The sequence below is a fragment of the Protomyctophum bolini genome, assembly GCF_963924005.1.
Source record: "Protomyctophum bolini genome assembly, chromosome: 24".
NCBI lineage: Eukaryota > Metazoa > Chordata > Actinopteri > Myctophiformes > Myctophidae > Protomyctophum > Protomyctophum bolini.
Genome location: NC_137885.1, coordinates 27,420,239 through 27,447,378, shown reverse-complemented (window position 1 = coordinate 27,447,378; position 27,140 = coordinate 27,420,239). Strand labels below are relative to the sequence as shown.

Genomic DNA, 27,140 nt, shown 5'->3' with positions numbered 1-27,140 from the left:
GGGGGAGGGAGGGGGGTTGATCGCACGAAGGGAAGAGAAGAGAGAAGAGAGGAGGAGGAGGAGAGAGAGGGCTAAGGATAGAAAGAAAAGCCTGCTTAAGCATCTGTGATCTGGCCCAGGGCGTGCTAACGAACCTGTGGGTTCATTATGGTACGGTGAGGCCAAATGGAGGTGATTCCTTGGGGGGAGGGGGGGGGGTGAGACAACAAGTCAACAAGACAACAAGAACTCCTTGAACCCCCAGCCTCCACCCGCTCCGGTATATCTAACACACTCAAACACCCAAGAACCAAACTCCGCACCATGGGGGACCGGGCCTTCTGCTCAGCTGCCCCTCGCCTGTGGAACGCCCTCCCCGACCACCTGAGAGCACCACAGTCCGTGGACGTTTTTAAAAAGGGACTAAAGACCTTCCTCTTTAGTAAGGCATTTGCCCAGTCGGACTCTTAAGCTGCCCTGTGTGCTGTTTTTAACTGTTTCATTCTTATTTTTATTTTACATTTTTTATCTGTAGCACTTTGAGATTTGTTTCAAATATAAAGTGCGTTATAAATAAAATGTATTATTATTATTAAGTCATATTCGGGTGAAAGCGCAACCTTTTGGTTTGGTTTGTGGTTTTGTGTTAAATAGAAGTCAAATGGACTTCATGTGGCTTTATGACCCCTGCACTCTCCCATGGGGCTCTTTGTTCTAATCCAAGCAGATTAAGAACAACAACTATTTGTAAACACTATTTATCACGAGTCACGACTAGTCCACACGGTAGCAGTGTTGTTTTTGGCAGCACATTCGTTTTAGTCATAGTTTTATAGTCACATTTTACCTGCAATGGTTTAGGTTTTAGTTGACTAAATATCATAAGATTTTAGTCGACTAAAATGTATTTTGGCAAGCCTTGTAGCCGTCGTAATGACTGTTTTTACACCACACACACACACACACACACACACACACACACACACACACACACACACACACACACACACACACACACACACACACACACACACACACACACACACACACACACACACACACACACACACACACACACACACACACACACACACACACACACACAGGCTATTTTCAAGCATGCAACCAAGTGTAATATGTCTTTTATTCATACTGGATCTCTTGTCCACTATAGTCCCTCCCTAACTTCTTTTCCACAAGTCAATCAAAGGAGAAGGTGCCGTTCCTGTCGTGTTATAGTGAATAACAGCATACGCGTGAGTCCGACTGTATACTTTAACGTGTATAGTATTTATTAACTCTCTCTGCATGTAAACAACCTGTCTGTCTGTTCCTGTCTCACGAGCCCAAACCCTTGCTCGGTCGCCCCCCCCTGTGATGTCATCACCTCTCGACTCTGTAGTCTTTCTCTCATATCACAATCACACTACAGTTCCTAATCCAGCTACTGTACGTAGTACGTACTGATCTGATGAAAGCTTATACCACATGATGAGACACATGCAAAGTCAGCCTATATATATAGCCTGCAGGCAATAACATTCAGAAAGTGCTAAATGCAGATGACTGCACGCTTCACGAATCATTGCATTGGTGGCTGTGGTATAGAGCACCGAAGTCCTGACGTAACTCGCTCATCCCGACGATTCCCCTGGTTCACGGAAGTAATTTCTCTATGGAGAATAACATGGGGTGATCTTAATATCGTCTACTATAAGCGTTGTGGTCCAAAAATAAACAAGCTGTCTCAGCGTTATTGTTAGGGAGGTGTCTCTGTATCGTTTGCAACAGTCAGTCACTCATATATGATACAGTCTGCTTCTAGCGAAAATCTAACTAATTCAGCAGCAGTAACATTAGCGTTTTCTCTCAGTCAGTTGATTCTTCATATCCATATGAGTGAAGCGGCCGGGGTGACATGTTTATTTTTCAAACACAGTTCTTATATGAAGCAATCTAAAAGTCCTCCTATGGCGATTTCAATGCAACTAAACAAATACATGAACCTGGGGACTGACGCCCTCTACTGAAAGTGACGTCAGACTTCGGTGCTCTATAGCAAACTAACAATGTAATGGCATTGAAAGTGTCCCTTTGCAGACCCACAAGCTCACATCTACGTTGTGAGCTTGTATAGGATTTTAACTTGCATTACTCTTCGACCTTCCTCAGGCATGCTTAAGTCGAGTGCTGCGGATCAAGTCTCTCCTCTCGTAAAAGAAAGAGGGCACTTTTGGTACAATTATAACAATAGCGAAAATAGCGCACTGCGACGCGTTGACTTGAGAGCTTGTAGATCAGCTGTTTTTGGAGGCGTAACCCAGCACTCTTTAGTTAGTGGAGATGCGGGTGTGTAACGACATGAATTTATAAACACATTTGTTCAGCGCAAAATGCTGCGTTTCAAAGTTCAGGAGACTTCGGGGGGAAAAAAAGCAATTCTCCTGAATGCTGCCTTCCTTCCAGCATGGCATGGAAAGGAGAGGAGAGGGAGGGGCGTGTGCATTTCTTCCACCATGTATACAGTAAACGCTGCATTCATGGTCTGGAAAGGGCCAGTTGTTTTACAGACGGGGTAAAAGGGCAGGGGATGAAGCCCCCTTTGATGTCTATGTTGTGTGCACTGCACGTCCCTGCATCACAGCACAAGGAGGCTGAGAGAGAGAGAGAGAGAGAGAGACAGACATCCCTACTGATGGACTGAGAGAGAGAGAGAGAGAGAGAGAGAGAGAGAGAGAGACAGACATCCCTAGTGATGGACTGAGAGAGAGAGAGAGAGAGAGAGAGAGCTACCTAATCACAGTGTGCATTGAAATGCAAAAGGTTTTATTTTGACTTTTAGATTGAGAGCTTCGCTTTATAGCAGAAAGCACAACTCTCTCTCTCTCTCTCCTCCACCTTCTGTATCTTTTTACCCCCCTCCTTTCTTCCCATCAAATGCGCACTCACACACGCACACGCACACACTCGTAATCACTGTACTTAACCCATTCTGAACGGGAACCCATGTTGGTGTCAGCATCATGTTATGCTTTAGCTATTGAAAAATAGCAGACCTATAAGCTCATAGCGCGCCACCGAGTGGCGCGCTACGAGCTTGTAGGTCTGCTATTTTTTTGAAAAATCGAAGAACGACTGACATTTTTAGAATCTGTTCTCAGGTCAGAATGGGTTAATCAGACCAGTGTGTGTCCAGTGGAAACCTCGTATGAATCTGATCTCAGGTCAGAATGGGTTAAGAGGCATCTGTTTCCCAGTAGGGAGTCTATTGTTGAGACTAGAGCCCTTGAAACACGGTTGCCATGTTATAATTATTACTCCAACATTAGCATGGATAGTCATACATTAAAATGTCACTTTAACCTACAATTTACAATTTAGGCCTTTAGCAGACGGAATTCACTTAATGTACTCGAGTAAAAGGACAAAGGCATTGGCATCAAAATGTACTTAAAGTACTAAAGGCAAAAGTACTCATCATGCAGAATATTCCATTTCAAGTTTTCAAATGTATGTATGTAATGTAGCACATTTTTGTAGACTGGTGGCTCTACCAACTATACTGTGGCTGCAACGCCCTCTTGTGGCTGTATATGATTCTGTGATTCTTTTTTCTGTGATTCTGTGAATCTGTGCAGTGGAGTTTGTCACTGATCTACCTCAGCAGAGGCAGTGTTGATTTAGTCGACTAAAACTATGACGAGCAATGTCCATCGACTACCTTTTTTCACTGACGAAAACTAAATGGAAACTACATGAAAACTAAGCTACGATGACTGAAACTGAGACTAAATATACTGACCATTTTCGTCAACAAATACAAACTAGACTCAAATGTTAGGGACTATAGTGGACAAGAGATCCACTATAAGTCACTTTACACTTTGTTGCATGCTGAAAATAGACAATCTACAAGCTCACGACGAGTCAGTGTAAAATCTGTCATTATGACGGCATCAATGCCTGCCAAAACACATTTTGTTCAACTAAATCAACTGTACATTTAGTCGACTAAAATCTCATGATATTTAATCAACTAAAACTAGACTAACACTACAACATTCCAGGTGACTAAAATGTGACTATGACTAAAACATGCTGCCAAAAACACTGACAAACGCATAAACACACAACCAATAGTCAAGACACCAAATAAAGACTTGTCTTCAACAGTTCAAATGCAAGAGAAACACTAGCCTATATTATATATATTGCTATATATCCCAGGCTGATATAGGAAGCAACATCATGCAGCGATATCCCCACGCCAAGAAATATATAATAATATAATAGTTTTGTGTAACATTGAACCTGGATTGATTGATTGATTGATTGAAATATGTATTAACCCATTCTGACCTGAGATCAGATTCATACGAGGTTTCCACTGGACACACACTGGTCTGATGAACCCATTTCTGACCTGAGATCAGATTCTAAAAATGTCAGTCGTTCTTCGATTTTTCAAAAAATAGCAGACCTACAAGCTCATAGCGCGCCACTCGCTGGCGCGCTATGAGCTTGTAGATCTGCTATTTTTCAATAGCTAAAGCATAACATGATGCTAACACCAAAATAGTTTCCCGTTCAGAATGGGTTAACACTTTGCAGAATTACAGTACATTTCAAGAACAACTCAATACAAAGACTGTTAACTGTGCAGTGGACGACCCCAATAAAGCATTACACTTGTTTACAAGAGGGTCCACCTCGTTCAATTCATCAAAACATTTAGAGACGTACAAATAGACACTTCTATATAGACAAAGAACAGAACAGGAATTCATCATAAAGGAGGTAAAAAAAGGGAAAATGGTAAATGGTGCATTTATATAGCGCCTTTATCCAAGGCGCTTTACATAAAGATTGTGCATTACATTCACCCATTCACACACACATTCATTCATACACCGATTGCGGCGGAAGCCATGCAAGGTGCCAACCAGCACATCGGGAGCAAATTGGTTGTTCAGTGTCTTGCCCAAGGACACTTCGACATGTAGACAGGAGGAGGAACATACAGGAACATACAGTGAGGGGGAAAGGGTGGGTGGGTGGTGGGGGATTCAGATTTTTACAGGGGCCAGTTTTAACTGCTGTCCAGCTGATGTGTCCTTCTCATCCATCAGTTAGCAGGAATGAATATATATATATATATATATATATATATATATATTATAATAATATATTATAGCCTTAGGTGTGTATAGCAGGAATGAAATGCAAGGGAAATTTAGCAGTGGTTCCCAAACCATTTCATGTCAAGGACACTCATTACTAGCCCACGGACCCCCATTTGAAAAGATATGCCAGGGACCCCCATAAGAGAAGAGAGATTCTCAACCCGTGTAATTTCAAGGATATGTATTATTGTAAAATCAATGTTAATTTAACTCTGAGAGTGTACGGGTCTGTTTGGTTCCGTTTGTACACTCTCCCAGTGTTGTTTTCGTCGACTAAAACTAAGACGAAAAATGTTCGTCGACTACCTTTTTTCACTGACTAAAACTAAATTAAAACTAAATAAAAACGAATCTATGATGACTAAAACTAAGACTAAATATACTGACAATTTGGTCAACAAATAAAAACTAGACTAAAATGTTAGTAAGGGACTAGTGGACAAGAGATCCAGTTTTATGCTGGGTTGCATGCTGAAAATAGCAGATATACAATCTCACAACGCGTCGCGACGCGTTGTGAGATTGTATATCTGCTATTTTCAGCATGCAACCAAAGTGTAAAATATGTCATTACAACGACATCAAGGCCTGTCAAAACACATTTTATCGTATGACATTTAGTCGACTAAAACTAGACTAAAAACTAGAACATTCCAGGTGACTAAAATGTGACTAAAACTAAGTGAAAACTAGTCAAGAGACTATGACTAAAACTAAAATAAAAAAATTTGCTGCCAAAAACAACACTGATCTCAAGACAAGAGTCACAGACCCATTTGGTTCCAAACTATCATTTAGCTATAAGGGGACCCTCAGGGAACTCCCTCAAGGACCCCTGGGGGTCCCCGAACCCCAACTTTGGGAACCACTGCTTTAGACTGGGGGGGGGGGGGGGGGGGGGCAGCAGTGACTCAGTGGTTGAGCGGCCAGATGGAGAACCACAAGGTTCGATCCCGGACTCCTCCTGCAGGGTCCTTGAGCAAGACTCTGAACCCCTAATTGCTCCCATTAGTGTGCAAGTTTGATGCCTTCCATGTATGGTTTCCTCCGACATCAGTGAATGAATTATGTACAGTATGTTGGTGAATGTAAAGCGCTTTGGATAAAAAGCGTAATATAAATGCACCATTTACCCTTTAGACCTGCATCTTATATATACTCAAGACACTTTACTTTTCCCTTTTTAACCTCCTTTATGATGAATTCCTGTCCTGTCCTTTGGCTATATATAGAAGTGAAAATGTACTCGAGTAAAAGTACAAAAAGGTATCGGCATCAAAATGTACTTAAAGCACTAAAAAAGTAAAAGTACTCATTGTGCAAGAATGTTCAAAATGTGCACAAAATCTATTGAACAGTGTTACATCATATAACAAACCATAACAATCAAACAGCAGGCAGAATAAAATTACATTATCAAAGGGAATTTAAAGCACACATTGGTTATGGGTTTTAAAAAGGCTTTCCTATAAAAGTGGGTCTTTAATTTAGTTTAAAAAAAAGTAGCTAATAGATCTCAGTATGGTGTCAGTATAGTGTCAGTAGACGCTACCTAAGTAAAAGTACTTAATTTAGTTACTTTCCACCACTGCCTCCTCCTCATATTGAATGATGATGATATAATATGAGTCACCTGTTGTTCCACAGAATATCCCACACAGGCCACGTGGGCGCACGCATTATCATTGCACGCACGCGCACAAACACACACACACGGACTATAGTAATCACATTTACATAAAACTGGCTATAATAATCACACATTGGTTTAATTACTATACAGTCAGTCAGTGCAATTCAAGAGTTTTTTTTTTTAGAAGTATATATAAAATCCATAAACTCACCAACAATACGCATCGCTTATATGCTGCCTTCAAATCGCTGATGTTGTGTTGTTGTTGTTGTTTGTTGTTGTAGGTCTTGTAGTGTCAAACATGATCAGCTGGGAAGCGACACATTTAGCGACGTTTAATAAAATCCTCATCCCGGCGGGCTCGTATACTCTCGTAGCCCCACAACAAACATCTGAATCAATCACGCTTCGGTTTGGTTGTTCGGTTTGGAGACTTTTCTCCAATATAAATATATCCCTATGCCGCGGGCCCGGGTGGGTGTGAAACATTAAATAACCTGCATATGGGATCGATGCCCCCACGAGAATTATTTTCAGCTCCGTTTATATCTTCATAAATATTAGCCTAAAATAAAAATGGTATAATAATCCAGAGGAGCGAGCGAGAAGATATGGTTTGACAACAATGAAACATAGTGTAAATAAAGACTGGTCACCTCCTGGAAGAGGATTAGACGTTCATCCTGCTTGAGCCATCTGTGAACCAACTCTGCTGTAATCAGCTACTACTCACTGACAGCTGTCTGTCCTTCTGTCTGTCTGTCTGTCTGTCTGTCTGTCTGTCTGTCGTTCGTTACTGCAGGTTAAATTGGTCATTCGGTTACCGAGTCAACCTTATGAGCCGGTGCGTCTAGTGTAGCCTGCCTACTAACACCGATTATCAATTTAGCCTTGAATACAAATACAAATTGATTGAATCAAAGACAAATGGACCCCATCCCATGCATGCGCGGTTCCGTCCCCACACTATTTAATGTCAAGGACCCCCGAATTGACACTAATTAGCCCCGCGGACCCCCCCATTTGGAAAGATATGCCAGGGCCCCCCCATAAGTAAGTTTTTTTTTTTACAGCTCTAGCACTATATAGCAGTCTACAAGACAGACAACAGGGGTCGCTGTTTTCCCGAATATTTGACGACGTGATTCTCAGATTGCTGGCCAACTAAAACGACGTCAACGAACGCGGGGGGGCGCTGCGCACTCGCATTATACGTCTGTTTAATCGTTTCCCTGGCAACGGAACGCACTGACTGTCTGTAGCATAGTAGGCTATTATTACAGGCATAATGTTGTCCTCCCTGACAGAGAGAGAAATGGCAGAGATAGCGACACTTAAGGTAGGCCCAATGATGTGTTCTGATCTAAGCAGCCTCTGTAGACATTTTTAAAGCTCAGCTCAAGACCCACTTCTACAACATTGCTTTTAATTTATCTTTTATTTATTTTTGTTATTCATGTCCTCACTGTATTGCATTACTGCTTGTTTTTTGGTGGCGTTGCCTTGCTTTTCTTTTATTCTCCATTGTTCTGTAAAGCACTTTGAGCTGCATTTCATGTCATGAAAGGTCCTATACAAATAAAGTTTTATTATTATTATTAAGCTGGTCGTTTATTGGCCGACATGTCTGTCATACACATATAGGTTCCACAAGTCAGTATTGATTTTGGCAGCAAATTTCTATTTTAGTTTAGTCATAATATAGTCTTTGGACTGAAACTAAAGTTTTAGTCATATTTTAGTCATCTGGAATGTCTTAGCGTTATAGTCTAGTTTTAGTCAACTATAAACTGATGTCATGCGATTTTTGTTGACTAAATCTACAGTTGATTTAGTCTACTAAAATAAAATGTATTTTGGCGGGCCTTGATGCCGTTTTAATGACAGATTTTTACACTTGATGAAAATAGCCGATCTACAAGCTGACAACACGTTGCTTGTTGTAGATCTGCTATTTCCGGCAGCATGCAAACCAAGTGTAAAATGACTTATAGTGGATCTCTTGTCCACTATAGTCCCTTCCTAACATTTTAGTCTAGTTTTTATTTTGTCGGCGAAATTGTCTTGTATATCTAGTCTTAGTTTTAGTCATCAATCATAGCTTTAGTTTTTATTTAGTTTCCAACTAAACATTTTTTGTCTTATATAGTTTTAATCGACGAAATCAACACTGGTGCTGGAGCATGCCATTCCCTTAACCCATTCTGACCTGAGATCAGATTCATACCAGGTTTCCACTGGACACACACTGGTCTGATTAACCCATTCTGACCTGAGATCAGATTAAAAAAATGTCAGTCGCTCTTCGAATTTTCAAAAATAGCAGACCTACAAGCTCGTAGCGCGCCACTCGGTGGCGCGCTATGAGCTTGTAGATCTGCTATTTTTCAATAGCTAAAGCATAACATGATGCTGACACCAAAATGGGTTCCCGTTCATAATGGGTTAACAACCTTGACCCTGACCCTTGACCCTGCAGACCACCTGACCATTTCCCTGACCACTCCCTCAGTAGTGACCACCTTGACCTTTGACCCGTCAGAGAGAAGAAGGGATCCAGAGGCTGGGCGGTCACTTCGTGTGGGCGGAGTTCTCAGGGTCACGGTCGCGGCGACATCACTTCCATCAGCAGTTCACGTACGACGTCACGTCGTTCGCCGCGGCCCGCGGCTTCCCCTGGTCACACGTGATCCTCGTGGCCGACATGGCCAAAGACCTCTTCCCGCGGATGGACGGTTAGCAACAGACCAGTGTTGTTTTTGGCAGCAAATTTCTATTTTAGTTTTAGTCATAATAGTCTCTTGAATAGTTTTCACTTAGTTTTAGTCACATTTTTAGTCACCTGGAATGTTCTAGTGTTTAGTCTAGTTTTAGTCGACTAAATGTCATATGATTTTAGTCGACTTAATTAGTTGATTTAGTCGACTAAAATGTGTTTTGACAGGCCTTGATGTCGTTGTAATGACATATTTTACACTTTGGTTGCATGCTGAAAATAGCAGATATACAATCTCACAACGCGTTGTGAGATTGTATATCTGCTATTTTCAGCATGCAACCCAGCATAAAACTGGATCCCTTGTCCACTAGTCCCTTACTAACATTTTAGTCTAGTTTTTATTTGTTGACCAAATTGTCAGTATATTTAGTCTTAGTTTTAGTCATCATAGATTCGTTTTTATTTAGTTTTTGTCAGAGAAAAAAGGTAGTCGACGGCTAGTTTTAGTCGACGAAAACAACACTGGTTAGCACAGAGCGGACTGATTGACTCATTGATTGAAGTATTTATTAACAGTTTGCAGAATTACAGTACATTTCAAGTACAACGCAATGCAAAAACTATCAACTGTGACACACCACTTCCCCCGGATCTCTTTCTCCTTTAGAAAGTTGAAGACTGTAAGTTATAGTTCAAAAATATACTAGTATAGGCCTACTAATGCTCTCAGACATTTGTACTTGAAGTGGTCACCCTTTGACCAAAGCAGGTTGGGGTGATACAGAGTAATCTATACTATAGTAAGAGAGTGGCGACACTATAGTGTTGACTCCCATTGTAAACAATGGAATGCGGAAGTGCTCATTCTATCTCAATGGGATATAGTTCCAGCCATGGGAGCAATGTTTGGAACTATAGCCCAATAGGGCACCCGCTTTGCGGCGAGATCAAAGCGTGTCACCACTCTCTTATCATATTACTCTGGGGCGATATGCTGTATGGTGGTGAGGGGGCCTTCGGTATGATATACTGTATGGTGGTGAGGGGGCCTTCGGTTTTCTCTGCTGCGAGGGGGATTCCAAGGCGGTGGAAGACGGACTTGAGGGTGGTGAGGCTTCTTGCTGGTGGTGCTGAGGGGGGGGGGTCGACTGTGAGGAAGATGACACAATCTGATCGAAAGGCACACGAGTCCTCATGTGCATTTTTACACCACCACTTAGTAGTGTATTGTCTTCAGTGAGCCATGGTTTCTACAAGCAAGATATAAGGAATAGAATACACATTGGCTATATAGCGTGACAATAGAGGACCATATGAATAACAAGTAAATCAAATATACACTAGAACATAAACATAATGTGAACAATCATAGTATTGTGGCAGAGTGATCAACATATAGCATAGAATATGTCAAGTCAATACAGAGACAGGGGAACAAGGCTTACGTTTGTCATGGACGCACGGCTGCAAGGAAGTGAGTGGTTGTGTGTGTGGAGTACTCAGTGAGCGCAGGTTCTGCATGTTGCCTGTGTGAAGGCTGGAGACTGAGTGAGGAGTGTGGAATGAGTGAGGGTTATATGTGGCACACCTAGACTGTGATTGGCTATAGTGAGTTGAGTGGTGTAATGGCAAACACATGTGTGATTGTGGATGCAGGGAATGGGGAATGTCCACCAGAGGCTGCCAGTCAGACAGCATGCAGATAATTCACAACAAATATGTTCAGCACATTTTAAAATGTGAATAGAATTCCTCGGCATCACCCTCAACTCCGTCATACCTTCCAAGCCTCACTCCCCCCAGACAATAATACAATACATGCCCAAGTAAACCTGAGGATTTATTTTGTCATATTTTAAGTGTTTACTATGATTGTTCACATATGTTTATGTTCTAGTCTACAGCCCATGTCCTCACTTCTCTACCGTATGCCTGCACAGCCACTATACCAGTATAAGATGCGCAAACGCGGGAAGCGAACGCAGCTGAGACCCTGCAGATCATGTCTGTCTGTCTGTCTGTCTGTCTGTGTGTCTGTCCCGCTGTTACTGTATATGTGGACCTGGCCCCTTTTGTGCCCATATATGGAGCTGAGTGATTGCTGATGCAACACACTCCATATTTGGATAGCGGGACAGACACACAGACAGACAGACAGACACACGGACAGACAGACATGATCTGCTAGGTCTCATAGTAAGTGCTCACTGCGTTCGCAATCACTGCGTTCGCAACAACACTTCTCTATATGACCATGCAGGCACAGATGTGGCCAAACTGCTGTCCATGCTGTCAGAACGTCTGCCAGGCTGCCTCACGCCGCTCCACCAACACCAGCTCCTCCTCTACCTCACGGCCACGTGCGGCGCCCGACAGCGCCTCCTGCAGGCCGTGGTGGGAGGGGCCACCGCCGCCGCCAACGCCAACGTGACGTTTGCCCCCCGAGGAGTCCTGCACCTGGAGGTACAGGTGCCGCCCGGCGGACACCTTCCCCTGGCACAGGTTCGAACCAGTCAATAGATATTATACACCTACATTTATTTGTATTGGCATTGTTGGCATCTTAAACCCTTTCAGCCAGGAACCCCCTTTTGGTGTTTTTATACTATTGAAAAAACAGCAGATCTACAATCCAGATTGTATTGATTAACCCCTGACTATCTGTAATAAATCCAGATTGTATTGATTAACCCCTGACTATCTGTAATAAATCCAGATTGTATTGATTAACCCCTGACTATCTGTAATAAATCCAGATTGTATTGATTAACCCCTGACTATCTGTAATAAATCCAGATTGTATTGATTAACCCCTGACTATCTGTAATAAATCCAGATTGTATTGATTAACCCCTGACTATCTGTAATAATTCCAGATTGTATTGATTAACCCCTGACTCTCTGCCTCAGGGAACCGAGCTGCGCGAGTGGCAGTTTCAGCGGCAGGAGGCCAGACTGGCCGCCGCCCTGCGACAGAAAGAGGAGGCGTTGAGGCATCTCCGACAGGGGTCAGAGGTCGGCGTGGAGGAGGAGGAGGAGGAGGAGGAGAAAGTCTGCGATGGCGAGGAGGACAGACGAGTAGATAAAGAGGTCGATATATATATATATATATATATACAGTTTGTCTCATGTTTTTGTCTGACAGACTTAATTATAACCCATTTTGGGTGGGAACCCCTTTTGGTGTTATAATAGCATTATGTGATGCTTTAGCTATTTAAAAATAGCTCGTAGCGCGCCACCGAGTGGCGCGCTACGAGCTTGTAGGTCTGCTATATTTGAAAAGAACCGAAGAACGACTGACATATAGAAACATAGCTTTTTCAGAAAACTGTCTGGATGTAGAAGAACATTCTTTGAATCTGATCTCAGGTCAGAATGGAAAACTGTCAGGATGTAGAAGAACATTTTTTTAATCTGATCTCAGGTCAGAATGGGTCAAGCACATACAGGGCAGGCGGGCAGCAGTACATGCACACTCGTCCACTGTTAACACGTATACCGCCATTGGCCGAGGACGGTCTACGTCAATTAAAGCTCATTGTTTAATTAATTTGTTGGGTTGGATTGTGGCTACAGGGCGTGTGTGAACTGGTGCGTGTCGCTGTGAGGGCCACCGGGGCCCTCGCACGGGACAGACTGGACAAAGAGGCCTCCTTGGTCAGTGACCTCCTGGAGCTCAGACTGCAGCTCACAACCTTGGCCACCGGGAGGCTCCAAAACCATTCCGCTCCTTCCAGCACGGCCACAGCAAGTCCTGCAGTCCAGACACAGACCAGGAAGAGGAATGGTCCGCTCACGAAAAAGATGTAACGGGTGACCTGATGAAATCGTGGAAATGACGATGATTCATTTTTGCTTTGTGTGTGTGTGCGCGCATGTGTGTGTGTGTGTTTGTGTGTGCGCGCGCACGTGTGTGTGTGTGTGTGTGAAAGAGACAGGATGGCAAGGACAGAGCAACGCACGTTTGAAAAATTAATTTAATTTATATTCCTTTATATATATTTTTCATCATTGCAGTCACAACAGTACAATGTAATAAAATGGCAAAGATATAAAATTTAACTCAATACTGACTCATACATTTCTGTATTGTTTGATTGAAACCCATTGAGCTGTACATGTATTATATCTATTTGTATTATTTTTTTTATATATATATATTATTTTTTTACATTTGTTTAAAATCTGTCATTTCTTATGTAGTATCTGTATTACTGTAAATCTCTGTCTCTTTTACAGATAAATAGATTTATTTATTTTTTTATCTTCAGGAGGTATTGTAACAAAAATAACACATTTTCTAACGATGGCCGTCTAGAGCCATTTGAAAATATGATTTGACTTATTTTCCCAGAATGCCTAGAACGATTAGACACGGAATACACAAACTCCAGATATACAAGCCCCAACCCGGCCCTTCTAATTTCCCAAGGTTAATTGTTGTGATTGGTCTGAAACCTTTACTGTCGTCGAAGACCGTTATATCCGATCCGAAACAGTCTCCAAAGACTTGATGATAATGTACTATACAGTATATACTTTTATGACCTGCTGTATAGTATAGAGAGGCTTTGAGTGGACCGGACATAAGCATGGGATAAAACACAGAATTATCAGACGTTATAGCCAGAAAATGTCCTTTCTGATTTGATGTTACCAAGTGAGAACTTGGTAACAGAAACGTTGCTTTGGGAATATTCACTGTCCTAGCTTTGAGATTATGTGGTTGTGTTGCACTGTCTCTGCCATGGTCTGTAGCTAGAGGTACGCACTGCAAAAACTGACCATATTCAATAAGCTCTTTAATTTTAAACAAAACATCAGAGAGAATTCTTTTTTTAAGCTTCATAAAACAACCAAGTAAGTATAGTAGCCTTGCCGAGCCATGAGGCCCATAGGGGCAGGAGCCCATCTCCTGTTTCTGTAGCGTGAGGCAGCTTGGTGTACAAGTACACCCCCTGGACATGACGCTAGTATGTCGCAGGGACTTATACCCCAAATCCAACCCTTGATGCTGAGTGTCAAGCAGGGAGGCACTGGGTCCCATTTTTAGAGTCTTTGGTATGACCCGGCCGGGGTTTGAACCCCGAACTCCCAGTCTCAGGGCGGACACTCTAACCACAACAAGGCCACTGAGCTGGTAAAAAAAACCCAACCAAAACATCACCCAAATCCACTAGATTGTGAAAAGTAAAACTTTATCTTGGATACATTCACGAACATAAGATGCTTTATGAGCTATGACATATACTTGTTGAGATGGTCGTGTTTTTGCAGTGTGACAACGAACGATATCTGTTCCTGATAGCTATTCCTTAGCCAATTTCCATTTGACCTTGTCCTACCCCCCCCCCCCCCCCCCCCCCCCCCAACACCCACACCCCACACTCCCAGAAATAAAATTCACAAAGATTCTAGCTTAGCCTCGGCTGTCTGGCAACCTTATCCCAAAACGTAAACCCGCCCCACCCAAAAACCTAATATCAGTGTGCTTATACTCAGAACGACACAATGGCACAGACTCCTACGAAAACACAGTAGTCTCCAGTCAAGCTAGGGTTTGTTTCTTCTCCCCATTTTACATTCCTGATATTAATAAAGAACATTGACTAATCGGTACATTTAAAAAGAGCTGTCTAAAGCGAAGCCATCAAACATAGACACAACAGAGGAAGGTTACCAGTTAAAAGGTTATTTACAATCAAAATGCCAACCACGAGAAGAAAAAAGAAGAAAGTAATTTCTTTGCACATCAAAATCTCTAAAGCTACTTTTTTTTTCTCAAGCTGAAGAACATGGGACAGCAAACACAGTATAAAACGCAGGACCGCTACAAAAATAATAAATAAAAGTAGCTTCTCTTTTCCATAACTGTTACATCCACCTGCTGTGGCCCTGCCCTGTGCTTATACTAGTATCCAAACTTGGATCAAATTGTCACAAAATTACACTTTACAAATACTTTTCGGTGATTGATTGAACTTGCCAAGCAGATTGGAGCAATAATGGTATTGATCCCGGAACACGTACCAATCCAGTGGGGAAAGCAAACGCTAGCAGAATTTTAGGGAATTCAGTTCTAAAGGATTTCACTGGACTTTGATCCGAGAAACTGGTCTTGGAGTGAGACCAGAAACTGGTCTTGGAGTGAGACCAGAAACTGGTCTGGAGTGAGACCAGAAACTGGTCTGGAGTGAGACCAGAAACTGGTCTTGGAGTGAGACCAGAAACTGGTCTGGAGTGAGACCAGAAACTGGTCTGGAGTGAGACCAGAAACTGACTGGTGGTGTCTGGTCTTCAATTCTAGGAGAATTTGTTTTTCATAATTAGCGATGATGAGACACAATATAGTTCCACTGCTCTGGGTCGTTGGCTTAAGATAGAAATATGGTCCATAATATGAAGCAATATTGAATACTGTACTCGTGCGCACACATGCAACCAACACACGACAATAAACCTTCAGGCCTCATGTGTTTTCAAGACCCTGATTGTGGCACATTATACAAAGGAGGAATGAAACTGTTGTGTCTCTTTAAAACCCCTGACTTCACTGTTAGCATTATTTGTAAAGACATATACCGGTATATTTGTTTGTCTTGTCGTCTGACTGGCAATTTGTTGACAGCATTATTTGAAAAATCTCTATGATCCCCCATGTGCTTCAATTTATATAAATGAACAAATACATGAATAAATAAACATATACAAATACGAAATTATGAATGGCTGTGAACGGAAGTTGTTTGTTTTCTCTCCCCGGGTCTTTCTTGGCTTCTGATCTCTCTATATTACAACAACGACATGGTGACATCATGCTAACCCACATTAAACCATCTGATACAGAAGAACACAGGGAGGGTTGAGTATGCAAACTCAACCTCTCCCAGCTTTACACTGAGTGCACACAAAAAAACAGCCCAGCTGCCCTTGGCTTCAACCTTATCCCATTCTGAACGGGAACCCCATTTTGGTGTTGGCATCATGTCGTGCTTTAGCTATTGAAAAATAGCAGATCTACAAGGTCATAGCGCGCCCACCGAGTGGCGCGCTACGAGCTTGTAGGTCTGCTATTTTTGAAAAAATCGAAGAACGACTGACATTTTTAGAATCTGATCTCAGGTCAGAATGGGTTAATCAGACCAGTGTGTGTCCAGTGGAAACCTCGTATGAATCTGATCTCAGGTCAGAATGGGTTAATCAGACCATTGTGTGTCCAGTGGAAACCTCGTATGAATCTGATAAACACTGTTTCACACAAGAGCAGCAGCAGTGGCACTGTTTAGTGCAGTCAGTGTAAACGTCCATCATGCTGAATTAAAGCTAACTTTCACAGCTAACCTGCTTGTGTCCAAACAACACTATAGTCATCATGCACACACACAGGGTCATTTATACAACAACCGTCCTGTACACAGTTTGACTCAGTAGCACCATAATTATGAAGATTGTTCCCGAATCACAAAGGCGTGAGGGAAATGTTTTGAGTGTGTGTGCGTGTGTGTGTGTGTGTGTGTGTGTGTGTGTGTGTGCGTGTGTGTGTGTGCGTGCGTGCGTGTGCGTGAGTGAGTGAGAGCGTGTGTAACCCTTTGGCTATTATCAATGTGTAGGCCTGTTCGATATGCTTATCATATCACCACTGTTTCAGGGACTATAACCCTATGCTTTTTTGTGCCATATTGTGTACAGTGTCTGTGTGTGTGTGTGTGTGTGTGTTGCACGTGTACGCTAAGCATATCTCCCTGAGACTTGCATAGCTTTCTGCCGGATATACGAAGAGCAGTTGCCCGTCGCAAAAACGAATAAATGTTTTATTATCCTGGCCTACAGGTGGTGAGAGAGGTATTTGGGATAAGCGTGAACTTGGCATAATGATCTGAAGCTGTGATAAGTATCCCCCTCCTGCATCTTTACCAGATGGTCCCTTTACTGTCCTCGCCGTCACATGGCGTCAACGCAGCAGCTGCAACGTTTTCTAATTGTTCCATTCTCGTTCCAATAATAGCGTGTTAGTCGTTTTTTTTGCTATCGGAGGAATTATCACACCGTTTATTATTTGTTGTTCTGCCGCAGAGTTTGACAGCTTGGGGTGTGAGAGAAAGAAAAACAAAATGTAAAAAATAAAAATACAATTAATTAACCACACACTTGTGGGTTGGCTTTTTGGAACAGTGGAGAAGCATGAATGCATTACAGCCATGAGGCCACGCGCCGCCAATAAGTAATTGTGAGAGACATCGATTTAAATCTTGAAGAACATTATAGTTCTATCTATGCCAATCAGACAAAGTTGAAACACCTGTGTTGGTCCCCCCCCATTAACATGGAAGGTGTGTGCCACCACGTGACAGATATATAATATATATACCTATATGCCTATACGATAAAAAAACTAAAAACAAATGCACACCATGTCCTGCGTGTCGGAAAAACATAACACATAAAAAAACCTGTGATAGTGCAAAGACAGCTAGCATGCAGTTAATTTAACCCATTCTGAACGGGAACCCATTTTGGTCATGTTATGCTTTAGCTATTGAAAAATAGCAGATCTACAAGCTCGTAGCGCGCACCCGAGTGGCGCGCTACGAGCTTGTAGGTCTGCTATTTTTGAAAAATCGAAGAACGACTGGCATTTTCAGAATCTGATATCAGGTCAGAATGGGTTAATCAGACCAGTGTGTGTCCAGTGGAAACCTCGTATGAATCCTGATCTCAGGTCAGAATGGGTTAAGAGCGAGGGCGCGGGGCGGTCGGTCGTCAATGCGCGCGCTTTTTTGTTGTTGTTTTTGTGGTTTTTTTCTGTCTTGAACCCCCCCCCCCCCCCCCCCCCCCCCGTCTCATTTTTTGTTCTGCTCTTCACAGCAGCGTACGGCGGGGTCCTGAAAGATGCATAAACGACAACGAACGGAGAGAAAGAAAGGATATAGACGGAGATAGAGGCGGAGAGAGAGAGACAGAGAGAGAGACAGAGAGAGAGAGAAATAGAGAGAGAGAGAAATAGAGAGAGAGAGAGAGAGAGAGAGAGAGAGAGAGAGAGAGAGAGACTCGTGCTGAAGCATCTATTTGAGTCATGGCCGTGGACTCGCAAGTCCGAATGATTGCGAGAAAGTTGTGTGTGTGTGTGTGTGTGTGTGTGTGTGTGTGTGTGTGTGTGTGTGTGTGTTGTGGCGTTGTGCATGTGTGTGTGTGTGTGTGTGTTAGAGATCACTCTTGTGCCTTTCAGCTAATATACCGCCGTGTACATTTATTGTGCTTGTGTGTGGGTGGCGTGGCGTGTGTGCTGCTCATTAATGTATTCATCCGTGGACATGTTTCATAATAATAAGTCTCCGGTATACCGTACGTACTGTACGCAATGCGCTGCATGTGAACGCACTATATATACGTTTACGTGCCTATAGCTACTGTAGCTCTGTTGTTGTTACAGTGTGTGCATGGTGTCCTCGCACACATCTGTGTGTTTCAGTGTGAGAGATATACAGTCAGATACACATTATATACATATACTGAATATATAGTGTGTGTGTGTGTGTGCGTGTGTGTGTGTGTGTGTGTGTGTGTGTGTGTGTGTGCGTGCGTGTGCGTGCGTGTGTGAGGGGGAGTGTACTTGTACTGCTAACTTTTGTGTGTGCGTGTGAGCCAAATGTCCTCATCATAAACGACATCATATAGGACAAAATATGGAAAGTGAGGACATTTTTGCCTCACTTTCTTTCACTTACAGGAGGAGGAGTCACAATTGGGGTGTTTCTGTTTCTGGTTCACGGTCACAATTTAGGCACGTAGGACGTGCGAGAGATAAGATTCAGCGTGAAGATTATAACCCATGTTGGGGCGCCGGTAACCCCTTTTTGGTGTTTGAGGCATTATGTTAACGGTTAATGGTGTTAGCACTATGTTATGCTTTAGCTATTGAAAAATAGCAGATCTACAAGCTCATAGCGCGCCACCGAGTGGCGCGCTACGAGCTTGTAGATCTGCTATTTTTGAAAAAAATCGAAGAACGACTGACACAGAAACACAGCTTTTTCAGAAAACTGTCAGGATGTAGAAGAACATTTTTAGAATCTGATCTCGGGTCAAAATGGGTTAATGACGTCCTCCATAAGCATACTGTAGCTGCAGTACAAGTGCGTGCACGTGTGTGCGTGCGTGCGTGCGTGTGTGTGTGTGTGTGCTCGTGCGAGCGTGCCTTGTGTGTGTGTGTGTATGTGTGTGTGTGTGTGTGTATGTGTGTGTGTGTGCGAGCCTTGTGCGCGGCGCCTGGCGCTGCCGCGTGGCGTTGCGTTGCGTGTTGTCAGAGCGAGGACTCGTACTGCAGCAGTTCGTAGAGTAAGGGTCCGTCGCGGCAGCGTGTAGCGGTAGCGTGTAGCGGCAGCGTGTAGCGGTAGCGTGTAGCGGTAGCGTGTTGTCAGAGCGAGGACTCGTACTGCAGCAGTTCGTAGAGTAAGGGTCCGTCGCGGTAGCGGATGCCCACGGCGGCCGGCGTGATGTACTGCAGGATGTTGATGGTCCGCCGCAGGCGGCGGTCCACGTAGTGGGCGTCCCACGCCGGGTAGCGTTTGCGCGGCATGTCGATCTTTATGAGCGGGCCCTCCATCTTATTGGACGAGGCCGAGGCCGCCGGCATCGACCGCACCTTGATGGTTACAGAGGACAATAATTATTATACTTTTATCAAGAACCCTTGATGATGTTTGCATGTTCTCCCCGTGTCCCCTAGGGTAGGTACCCTCACAAAAAACATGCAGTAATCCTGGTCTCTAAACTGCCTCCCCCTGGCCAGCCGGGGCGCCTGATGGAGGGGAAAGGAACTGGTTGGAATAACGTGTTCCTTCCACGCGCTACGTCCAACCAGGGAAACTCCCCCCTGTCGGGTGTAAAGGATCAACTTGGACACTCAGGCATGAAGGAAGCATGAGTTCAAGTCCGTTGCTCTCCCCATGTCCTCCATATATGGGGACTAGGTTGGTGGGGGGTGCATACTTAGTTTAGACTAGTCATTGGTTAGACATGTGTTAAGGTTAGGTTTGGCGGAGGGTGTGTAGAGCCCAGGATCACATTAGATAATTGACACAGGTGTGAAAAATGGGTTACAAAATCGTGGGATAAAAAATATATATTTAAAGAACCCTTGATGATGTCTTATCTCAGTTTAGAGGCAGTGTTGTTTTTGGCAGGAAATTTCTATTTTAGTTTTAGTCATAATAGTCTCTTGAATAGTTTTCACTTAGTTTTAGTCACATTTTAAGTCACCTGGAATGTTCTAGTGTTTAGTCTAGTTTTAGTCGACTAAATGTCATACGATTTTAGTCGACTAAAGTTAAAAACGTTCACTCTGAAAGCATATATATTCAAAGATTTGTGACACATTTTCAAGATTATTCAAAAATAGCAGACCTATACAAGCTCGTAGCACGGCACTCGGTGCCGCGCTACGAGCTTTTATAGGTCTGCTATTTTTTTAATAGCTAAAGTAAAACATAGTGCTTTAACCCATTCTGAACGGGAACCCCTTTTGGTGTTAGCATCATGTCATGCTTTAGCTATTGAAAAATAGCAGATCTACAAGCTTGTAGTTCTGCTATTTTTGGAAAAATCGAAGAACGACTGACATTTTTTTTTTAAATCTGATCTCAGGTCAGAATGGGTTAATCATCAGACCAGTGTGTGTCCAGTGGAAAACCTCGTATGAATCTGATCTCAGGTCAGCAGAACGGGTTATAAAACACCAACAGGGGTTCCTCTCTATACCTGGAAGACGGGCAGGCAGCTCTCGGCCGTGGCGTCCTCCGAGTCCGAGTCCGACGTCATGCCGCCGCCGCCGCCGTAGTGGTGGCGGTGGGCCGGCGTGGGCGGGGCTGTGGGCGGGGCCGACGCGGCGGCGGGGGGCAGCGGCAGGCCCCAGAGGAGCTGCGCGCAGCAGGAGGAGGCGGGGCTGGGGTGCAGGTGGGCGGTGGCCGGGTGCAGGAAGCCGTAGTAGACCAGCATGATGGCCACGCCCCCCGCGAAGGACAGGTAGACGCCGCAGAGCGCCAGGCCGGCGTAGGAGTCGGTCAGCAACGGGTCTCGGTACGCGTACCTGAGACAGGACAGGACAGGCAGACAGGGCAGACAGGCAGGCAGGACAGGAGTAGGACAGGACAGGACAGGACAGGACAGGACAGGACAGGACAGGACAGGACAGGACAGGACAGGACAGGACAGGACAGGACAGACAGACAGACAGACAGTCAATCAATCAATCAATCAAAACAATTCAGTATTTAAGTCTGACGTCATTTTGTAGTGCTAAGTTACGTCCGGGTCCAAGTGGCACCAGCTCCCGTCCGCATCTCATTGTAAATAGAATATATAAAGGCGTGAATCTTTTTACAATGACGTTATTTTTCAGAAAGTAAGCCATTGAGGGTTAAAATGGGTCTTAATGCTTCCAACTTGAGTAGAATTATTAATGTTTTGTACAAGTGTCCATGATAATAAAAATATATTATGTGGAGACAATTAAAACTATTATTATCATTATTATTGAAGGTGGCAACAGTCCATTTGCTCGGTAAAATATTTCGGGGGCATATTTAGAATGCGTGCAGGCTTGAGTATGTTGAATCTAGTTTGCATTAATGAGGATTTAGTTGACACAATAAAATAAAATGGCGATAGTATTCCATGTGGGGCAGACGGCCTGTCACAGCCAGATTTGGGAGAGCAGCGCAGCTTTGTTGTTGCAAGGAAAGGAAAGCGGTAAAATGAGACTTTCGTGGTTGTTTTCGTCTCAGATTTAGTCCGACGGAGCCTCACAGTATAACTCTATGGGGACACAAAAGCGACACAAAAGTAGGACCCGGAAGTATCTCAGGAGGGGGCGCTCACGTCACAGCTAAAATACTGAACAGCAGCACCGCTGGCTCTGTTTGACCAGAATGGAACAGAGCCGTTCCATCATTGATGAATTCCTGTTCTGTTCTCTTTGGCTACAGTACAGTGTCTATTTGTAGTACGTCTCTAAATGTCTTGTGTAATGCTTTACAAAGCCAAACAGTCTTTGTATTGAGTTGTGGCTTGAAATGTGCTGTAATTCTGCTGTTAATAAATATTTCAATCAATCAATCAATCAAAATTAGTATCAGCCGTTAAATGGGTCTGTGAAGGACGTACAGTATACAACATGGATGAGGGGGCGGGGCCCAACAACACACAGTACACGTTCTTTCCAAAATGGCGTGCGTTGTTGTTGTACGTCCACTCACCAGAGGCCGGTGAGCACGGTGTTCTCCACCAGCACCACGCTGTAGCAGTGTTGTTTTCGTCGACTAAAACTAAGACGAAAAATGTTCGTCGACTACCTTTTTTCACTGACTAAAACTAAATAAAAACTAAATAAAAACGAATCTATGATGACTAAAACTAAGACTAAACATACTGACAATTTTTCGTCAACAAAATAAAAACTAGACTAAAATGTTAGTAAGGGACTAGTGGACAAGAGATCCAGTTTTATGCTGGGTTGCATGCTGAAAATAGCAGATCTACAATCTCAACGACCAGCACCACGCTGTAGTAGGCCCACCATGCGGTCGGTAGTACTCACCAGAGGCCGGTGAGCACGGTGTTCTCGGCCAGCACCACGCTGTAGTAGGCCACCATGCGGTCGGTAGTAGTACTCACCAGAGGCCGGTGAACACGGTGTTCTCGGCCGGTACTACTCACCAGAGGCCGGTGAGCACGGTGTTCTCGGCCAGCACCACGCTGTAGTAGGCCACCATGCGGTAGCGCGTGGTTCCCTCCTTGACGTTGAACCAGCAGAAGATGTAGACGATTCCCACCACCATGTTGAACAGCACCTTTTAGATAGATAGATGGATAGATAGCTTTATTGTCATTCAGCAGATACATAAAATGCATATAAAGAGAACGAAATGTCGTTTCACTGGCTTTTAGTATGTGCTAGTTAAAAGAGAGCTAAAATACTATTAAAATCTAAAATCCACTTAAAAACAAATGAATTAAAAAGCACCATTAGTTCATTTGAGAGAGAGAGACAGATATTGCAACAGGAGTCCTTATAGCAGCATATATAGGGGGAAAGGTTAGGGGATATTGCACTTGTTCTAACAGTCTGATGGCTTGGGGGAAAAAGCTCTTGGAAAATCTTGCGGTTTTACTTCCAATGCTTGGATACCTTCTGCCAGAAGGACAACAGACAAACAGTGAACAGTCCCTGGTGTGGGTGGGTGGGGTGATTCAACAGAGTGAACAGTCCCTGGTGTGGGTGGGTGGGTGGGGTGATTCAACAGAGTGAACAGTCCCTGGTGTGGGTGGGTGGGTGGGGTGATTCAACAGAGTGAACAGTCCCTGGTGTGGGTGGGTGGGTGGGGTGATTCAACAGAGTGAACAGTCCCTGGTGTGGGTGGGTGGGTGGGGTGATTCAACAGAGTGAACAGTCCCTGGTGTGGGTGGGTGGGTGGGGTGATTCAACAGAGTGAACAGTCCCTGGTGTGGGTGGGTGGGTGGGGTGATTCAACAGAGTGAACAGTCCCTGGTGTGGGTGGGTGGGTGGGGTGATTCAACAGAGTGAACAGTCCCTGGTGTGGGTGGGTGGGTGGGGTGATTCAACAGAGTGAACAGTCCCTGGTGTGGGTGGGTGGGTGGGGTGATTCAACAGAGTGAACAGTCCCTGGTGTGGGTGGGTGGGTGGGGTGATTCAACAGAGTGAACAGTCCCTGGTGTGGGTGGGTGGGTGGGGTGATTCAACAGAGTGAACAGTCCCTGGTGTGGGTGGGTGGGTGGGGTGATTCAACAGAGTGAACAGTCCCTGGTGTGGGTGGGTGGGTGGGGTGATTCAACAGAGTGAACAGTCCCTGGTGTGGGTGGGTGGGTGGGGTGATTCAACAGAGTGAACAGTCCCTGGTGTGGGTGGGTGGGTGGGGTGATTCAACAGAGTGAACAGTCCCTGGTGTGGGTGGGTGGGTGGGGTGATTCAACAGAGTGAACAGTCCCTGGTGTGGGTGGGTGGGTGGGGTGATTCAACAGAGTGAACAGTCCCTGGTGTGGGTGGGTGGGTGGGGTCATTCAACAGAGTGAACAGTCCCTGGTGTGGGTGGGTGGGTGGGGTGATTCAACAGAGTGAACAGTCCCTGGTGTGGGTGGGTGGGTGGGGTGATTCAACAGAGTGAACAGTCCCTGGTGTGGGTGGGTGGGTGGGGTGATTCAACAGAGTGAACAGTCCCTGGTGTGGGTGGGTGGGTGGGGTGATTCAACAGAGTGAACAGTCCCTGGTGTGGGTGGGTGGGTGGGGTGATTCAACAGAGTGAACAGTCCCTGGTGTGGGTGGGTGGGTGGGGTCATTCAACAGAGTGAACAGTCCCTGGTGTGGGTGGGTGGGTGGGGTGATTCAACAGAGTGAACAGTCCCTGGTGTGGGTGGGTGGGTGGGGTCATTCAACAGAGTGAACAGTCCCTGGTGTGGGTGGGTGGGTGGGGTCATTCAACAGAGTGAACAGTCCCTGGTGTGGGTGGGTGGGTGGGGTGATTCAACAGAGTGAACAGTCCCTGGTGTGGGTGGGTGGGTGGGGTGATTCAACAGAGTGAACAGTCCCTGGTGTGGGTGGGTGGGTGGGGTGATTCAACAGAGTGAACAGTCCCTGGTGTGGGTGGGTGGGTGGGGTGATTCAACAGAGTGAACAGTCCCTGGTGTGGGTGGGTGGGTGGGGTCATTCAACAGAGTGAACAGTCCCTGGTGTGGGTGGGTGGGTGGGGTGATTCAACAGAGTGAACAGTCCCTGGTGTGGGTGGGTGGGTGGGGTCATTCAACAGAGTGAACAGTCCCTGGTGTGGGTGGGTGGGTGGGGTCATTCAACAGAGTGAACAGTCCCTGGTGTGGGTGGGTGGGTGGGGTGATTCAACAGAGTGAACAGTCCCTGGTGTGGGTGGGTGGGTGGGGTGATTCAACAGAGTGAACAGTCCCTGGTGTGGGTGGGTGGGTGGGGTGATTCAACAGAGTGAACAGTCCCTGGTGTGGGTGGGTGGGTGGGGTGATTCAACAGAGTGAACAGTCCCTGGTGTGGGTGGGTGGGTGGGGTCATTCAACAGAGTGAACAGTCCCTGGTGTGGGTGGGTGGGTGGGGTGATTCAACAGAGTGAACAGTCCCTGGTGTGGGTGGGTGGGTGGGGTGATTCAACAGAGTGAACAGTCCCTGGTGTGGGTGGGTGGGTGGGGTGATTCAACAGAGTGAACAGTCCCTGGTGTGGGTGGGTGGGTGGGGTGATTCAACAGAGTGAACAGTCCCTGGTGTGGGTGGGTGGGTGGGGTGATTCAACAGAGTGAACAGTCCCTGGTGTGGGTGGGTGGGTGGGGTGATTCAACAGAGTGAACAGTCCCTGGTGTGGGTGGGTGGGTGGGGTGATTCAACAGAGTGAACAGTCCCTGGTGTGGGTGGGTGGGTGGGGTGATTCAACAGAGTGAACAGTCCCTGGTGTGGGTGGGTGGGTGGGGTCATTCAACAGAGTGAACAGTCCCTGGTGTGGGTGGGTGGGTGGGGTGATTCAACAGAGTGAACAGTCCCTGGTGTGGGTGGGTGGGTGGGGTGATTCAACAGAGTGAACAGTCCCTGGTGTGGGTGGGTGGGTGGGGTCATTCAACAGAGTGAACAGTCCCTGGTGTGGGTGGGTGGGTGGGGTGATTCAACAGAGTGAACAGTCCCTGGTGTGGGTGGGTGGGTGGGGTGATTCAACAGAGTGAACAGTCCCTGGTGTGGGTGGGTGGGTGGGGTGATTCAACAGAGTGAACAGTCCCTGGTGTGGGTGGGTGGGTGGGGTGATTCAACAGAGTGAACAGTCCCTGGTGTGGGTGGGTGGGTGGGGTGATTCAACAGAGTGAACAGTCCCTGGTGTGGGTGGGTGGGTGGGGTGATTCAACAGAGTGAACAGTCCCTGGTGTGGGTGGGTGGGTGGGGTGATTCAACAGAGTGAACAGTCCCTGGTGTGGGTGGGTGGGTGGGGTGATTCAACAGAGTGAACAGTCCCTGGTGTGGGTGGGTGGGTGGGGTGATTCAACAGAGTGAACAGTCCCTGGTGTGGGTGGGTGGGTGGGGTGATTCAACAGAGTGAACAGTCCCTGGTGTGGGTGGGTGGGTGGGGTGATTCAACAGAGTGAACAGTCCCTGGTGTGGGTGGGTGGGGTGATTCCTGATGTTGTTGGCCCTAGAGACAGACAGCGGTTGTGCGCAATAATGTCCTTTGATGGAAGGCTTTTGTGAACAACACAAAAGCCAAGATGTATATCTAAAATAGGGGGTAGACCTTTGGAATAGTCTAGATAAAGAGTTAAAACGATGTACGTCACTCATCAGATTCAAAAAGTTGTTCAAAATATACTTAATAAATATGAAACACTATAAAATCAATGTAATTCCTGTTATAATTAAGCTCCGATTGTTCCCGGCATAAAAGAAGAAAAGATGTTTCGTTCTCTTCTCTGCTTCTGCTGTTTTTCTTTTCTTTTTGTTTTTCTGTTTTTGGTTTTCTTAGCCTACTATTGTTTTTGTTTTGTCAGTAACTAATGTTACTTTAACCCATTCTGACCGGGCACCCATTTTGGTGTTAGCATCATGTTATGCTTT

General features: G+C 45.1%; 2 protein-coding genes across 2 annotated transcripts in view; one reads left to right on the top strand and one right to left on the bottom strand.

Annotated features, from left to right (window-relative positions):
* Positions 1-303: 303 nt before the first annotated feature.
* On the top strand, positions 304-13,327 carry cUnh8orf74 (chromosome Un C8orf74 homolog; the record flags this gene model as incomplete). The annotated part of the gene is made up of 5 exons (XM_080758622.1): positions 304-387; positions 9,338-9,530; positions 11,775-12,016; positions 12,425-12,592; positions 13,094-13,327. 5 exons carry the CDS (start codon positions 304-306, stop codon positions 13,325-13,327), a joined length of 921 nt encoding a protein of 306 aa, XP_080614748.1.
* A 6,604-nt stretch (positions 13,328-19,931) lies between these two features.
* The window catches only part of LOC308311490 (XK-related protein 6-like), a gene marked incomplete at both ends in the record, with an annotated part of 19,323 nt that continues 12,114 nt past the window's right edge, over positions 19,932-27,140 (bottom strand). The window contains 3 exons of the mRNA XM_080758180.1: positions 19,932-20,159; positions 21,275-21,602; positions 23,231-23,364. Of these exons, the coding sequence (XP_080614306.1) occupies positions 19,932-20,159; positions 21,275-21,602; positions 23,231-23,364 (690 nt within the window). The remainder of the gene's footprint in view (positions 20,160-21,274; positions 21,603-23,230; positions 23,365-27,140) is intronic.